Genomic DNA, 3,776 nt, shown 5'->3' with positions numbered 1-3,776 from the left:
GGGCCACGTATGTTTAGGAAAGTTGCTAGAATGAGCTGTCTACTGTCAACCCCATGAGGCAAAAACAGATGTCCTTTGCGTACGATTTCCATTGTCCAGTGATTTTTGTTGTACTCATTGTTTTGACTTACATGGTCATTTTGCTCTTCTCTGCCGTCAATAAAGAATTAAGTAGAGTTTTCAGCCGTTCCGGTAAGTTGGTAACTCTTCATTCTTTTATTAGTACGAGTAGTACACAAGACGCAGCTACTTTGCTGTAGTTTTGGTCGTCTGCAGAAATAGCAATTCCATGAAACCATCCAATTACTTGTCCACGATCCAGAAGAGAAAATGGGAAGCTTGGGAGGAGTTTGAAGTATGGTTGTATCATTATCATGTGGCTCACGAGTACGGTGCCTTGACTGGAAATATAATACCAGCAAGAAAGGATATTTTTGTCCCATCATTTTTAGCTAGAATTCCAGAGTATTCATAGCTGCCATTTTAATAATCTATTTCTAAGGAGATGGACAGAGTATAAGACAGAAATCAGAACAAACAAGGAGGAGGAGGAGGAGGATATTTATCAGGACCATAGGAACCAGTTAAAATAAACCACACCACAAACACCAAATGAAAATCAAACCTCACACGTGGCATGAAAACCAATGGGAAACCAAAGATTATCACGAAAACTCCCCACACGAATATCATCATTACAAACCTTCAGACTGCCAATGTACGTATTTCAGCAGCCACTGAACAGTTACTGACACCTCAAAAACCATCGAATTTATCATTGAACTGCTGTTGACTTTCGCCGTAGTCTGCTATTCAATTCTCATGGCAATTGAGGTGTGCTTTCTAAAACAAGCCCACATAGTAAAAATTCTTGAATTCATCATACAAATTTTAGTTTCTTGATACACAAGCTGTGTTGTGTCCGTGCAGGCTTGGTTTATGGATGAAAGTGGTGAGGATCAAAGGCTTCCACATAAGAGGGACCCTCCAGAGCATGTCTCCTTGGAGCATTTGGCTGATCTTGGAGTAGTTTACTGGCATTTGAACCCGGAGAATTACGAGAACGATGAAGAATTGAAGAAGATTAGAGATAGCAGAGGCTACAGCTATATGGTCTGATGAATTTCTCTCTTTCTTCTGAAATTTTTTTGGGGGATTAGTTTAATTTTTAATTAGAATACAGTATTAGCTAGTGGTGGATCGAGAACATTTCTAAAGCTTGCATGTTTAGGGAAACTCTGAAATTCCATTACTGAGATAATTAATACTCTTAATTAGCATCATGGCATGTTCATCTTATTGTGTAATTTGAGAATAGTTTAATTTTTTTGTTTCATTACCAATTAACTTTTTGTAAATTTCGAAGGGATTCTAAATTCTAGCTGTGCTCATAAGTATACACTTGCGAAAAGATGCTACTTGACAAAATTCTTTTTATGTTAGTTGCAGAATGATCTGCTTATATATGTAGTGTCAGTGTAAAATCTCTTTTTGACTTTGCCTATCGTGTGACATCAACTACAACGTGGTACAATATCTCGTAGTATTGTTTGAGGCTGATATTATCATAGGCCAAGCTTGCTGATGGGTTAAAATATGCCATACCTGAATTTTGCATTCCTGTTATGAAGGATTTGCTGGACTTGTGCCCTGAGAAAGTGGAGAACTATGAACAGAAGCTGAAGAACTTCTATACAGAGCACATTCATGGAGATGAGGAGATACGTTATTGCTTAGAGGGTAGTGGTTACTTTGATGTTAGAGACAAGGATGATCGTTGGATTCGCATCTGGATCAAAGCCGGTGATCTTATTGTGTTACCAGCTGGAATTTACCACCGGTTCACCCTTGACACCAGCAACTATGTGAAGGTAAAAATATTGATATCATGAGCCTCACTTCTGATGGGACTATGTCTATACATAGCTGATATTCTATTCATGAATTAGTTGACACTTGACAGACCAAATGTAAAACTAGAGAACTTCATCTCGCTTTATCAATTTCTGGCCAATTCAGGATTTAAAGTAGTCAGCGATGAAAAGGATCAACTCAGGGGACCTCTATTTAAAAGGATAAATCCCACTGAACTGAGTTTACCACTAGAAATGAAATGAAATAGGTCATAGAGTCCAGGAACCCGTTTGATGAAGTTCGCTAGGCTTTTATGCCAAATCATGAAGACTACAGTCCTCAACGGCCTTCCTGAATGATTCCTGACTCTTTGGTGCTGTGTTTTTCACTTGCATTGCCTGCAGCTGATGAGGTTGTTTGTGGGAGAGCCAGTTTGGACAGCCTTTAACCGGCCACAGGAGGATCATCCGGCTAGGAAGGAGTACGTGAAGAATTTCACTGAGAAGGTGGGAGTGCTACTGGAAGCTCATTGATACAACCTTATCAAAGAGGGGGCTGGGGACGTTTTCTGGTCTTTGGTATTTTTTTTTTTTACAAATATGGTGTTGCCTTATCTTTCAATACAACAGTGTATGGTATAAATTATGTTGGAACTGTGAGTAAAAAGTACTAATATATGTATTCTGCTGGCTGTTGAGTTTCACCTCTTTTGGCTGAAACGTAATGAGCCATGCATCCTACTTTACAAAGAATAGGACCCTTTTGGAGATGAGATGTTTGGTTGACGAAGAACTAGTGAACTGCTTAAAGTGAAGGGAAAACAGGGCAAAATTGAATGAAGAAAAAGAAATCAAAGAAGAGGACACAGAATTAGAGAACACTCGGCCATTCCCTCAAATCTAAGAATAAGCAATAATTGACGTTTCCAATTGAGATGAATGGGTGGTCGGTTCATTGTCTGACTTCAGGGAATGTGGGCTGCTTTGTGTACTTGGACAGTGATGATGAGATGGGCTAAATTTTGACAAACTGAAAGTTAGACCAGGAAACTTTGCCAGCTGATTGCTGGTTGACATTTATATTCGAGCAGTGCCAGCCCACAGGCCCTGGACTCCAGTGTCCATCAAACAGTAATGTAGAATCCATAGCTAAATATTCGGCAGCAAAATGAATTGTATTCTCATAGACAGGTCAAAGAAGGAAGGCAGTATAGAATTTTGGATGAAAGAACAATTGGTAGATGGTTTGTCCACTTCTCTATAGAGCTTCATCAACAGGACCACTAAAGAAATATGACTTCAAAGGCCGGTTGCATGCAAACGTGTAATGGTGGCTCTTTGAATTTTGACAAAGGAAAAAGACCAAGTGAAGCCTTGTCTGTTTGGATGTAAAACGTTTTCTGGAAAACATTTTTCGTATTTTCTGCATGTAAAGGAGTATGTGGTTACAACGTGTAGAAAGCAAAGGTAGGGGTAAAAGGGGGGAAAATATTTCAAAAGTTAAACAAACACCAGAAAATGAAGTTAGAAAAAATTTTCAATAGGTTAACCAAGAAAATGATGAAAAAGAAATGATTTTCCTGAAAAATTACTTTCATGAAAAATATTTTCCCCATTAAAACATTTTACTCCCAACCAAACGGATGTACCTACCGAAGAACTCTTTCAACATTTTGATCTGGAATGGCTTTAGTGGCCAACTTGATAATGAATACAAGACTTTTTACTAGTTAATAATAGATGAAATCAAATGATCACGTATAATATATCTATTCGTATTGTTAAGTGAAATCAAATAGATATATACATATGTTTTAAAAAAAAAAAAATGTATTCGCGCATATGATTAGTAAGAGATGAAAGATTCATTTTGTGAAATATGAGGGACGAAAAATCATTTTGTGAATATATGGAGGATCATGG

General features: G+C 37.9%; 1 protein-coding gene across 1 annotated transcript; it reads left to right on the top strand.

Moving 5' to 3' along the window:
- Positions 1–690: 690 nt before the first annotated feature.
- Positions 691–2,626, top strand: LOC113756347 (1,2-dihydroxy-3-keto-5-methylthiopentene dioxygenase 1-like). The gene is made up of 4 exons (XM_027300040.1): positions 691–834; positions 931–1,113; positions 1,632–1,871; positions 2,259–2,626. The coding sequence occupies exons 1-4, from the start codon at positions 823–825 to the stop codon at positions 2,385–2,387; spliced, it is 564 nt and encodes a 187-aa protein (XP_027155841.1). The 5' UTR covers positions 691–822; the 3' UTR covers positions 2,388–2,626.
- Positions 2,627–3,776: the final 1,150 nt, after the last annotated feature.

Source organism: Coffea eugenioides, unplaced genomic scaffold (genome assembly GCF_003713205.1).
Source record: "Coffea eugenioides isolate CCC68of unplaced genomic scaffold, Ceug_1.0 ScVebR1_2190;HRSCAF=3179, whole genome shotgun sequence".
Lineage (NCBI taxonomy): Eukaryota > Viridiplantae > Streptophyta > Magnoliopsida > Gentianales > Rubiaceae > Coffea > Coffea eugenioides.
Note: the sequence above shows the minus strand (reverse complement) of the source record. Positions and strands in the feature narration are given on the sequence as shown.

What these genes read in the sequence shown, in the direction of transcription:
- LOC113756347 (XM_027300040.1), top strand. An exon ending in GCAGAGGCTACAGCTATATG is followed by an intron (nt 1,114 to 1,631) that starts GTCTGATGAATT and finishes CCTGTTATGAAG; the next exon opens with GATTTGCTGGACTTGTGCCC. An exon ending in ACACCAGCAACTATGTGAAG is followed by an intron (nt 1,872 to 2,258) that starts GTAAAAATATTG and finishes CATTGCCTGCAG; the next exon opens with CTGATGAGGTTGTTTGTGGG.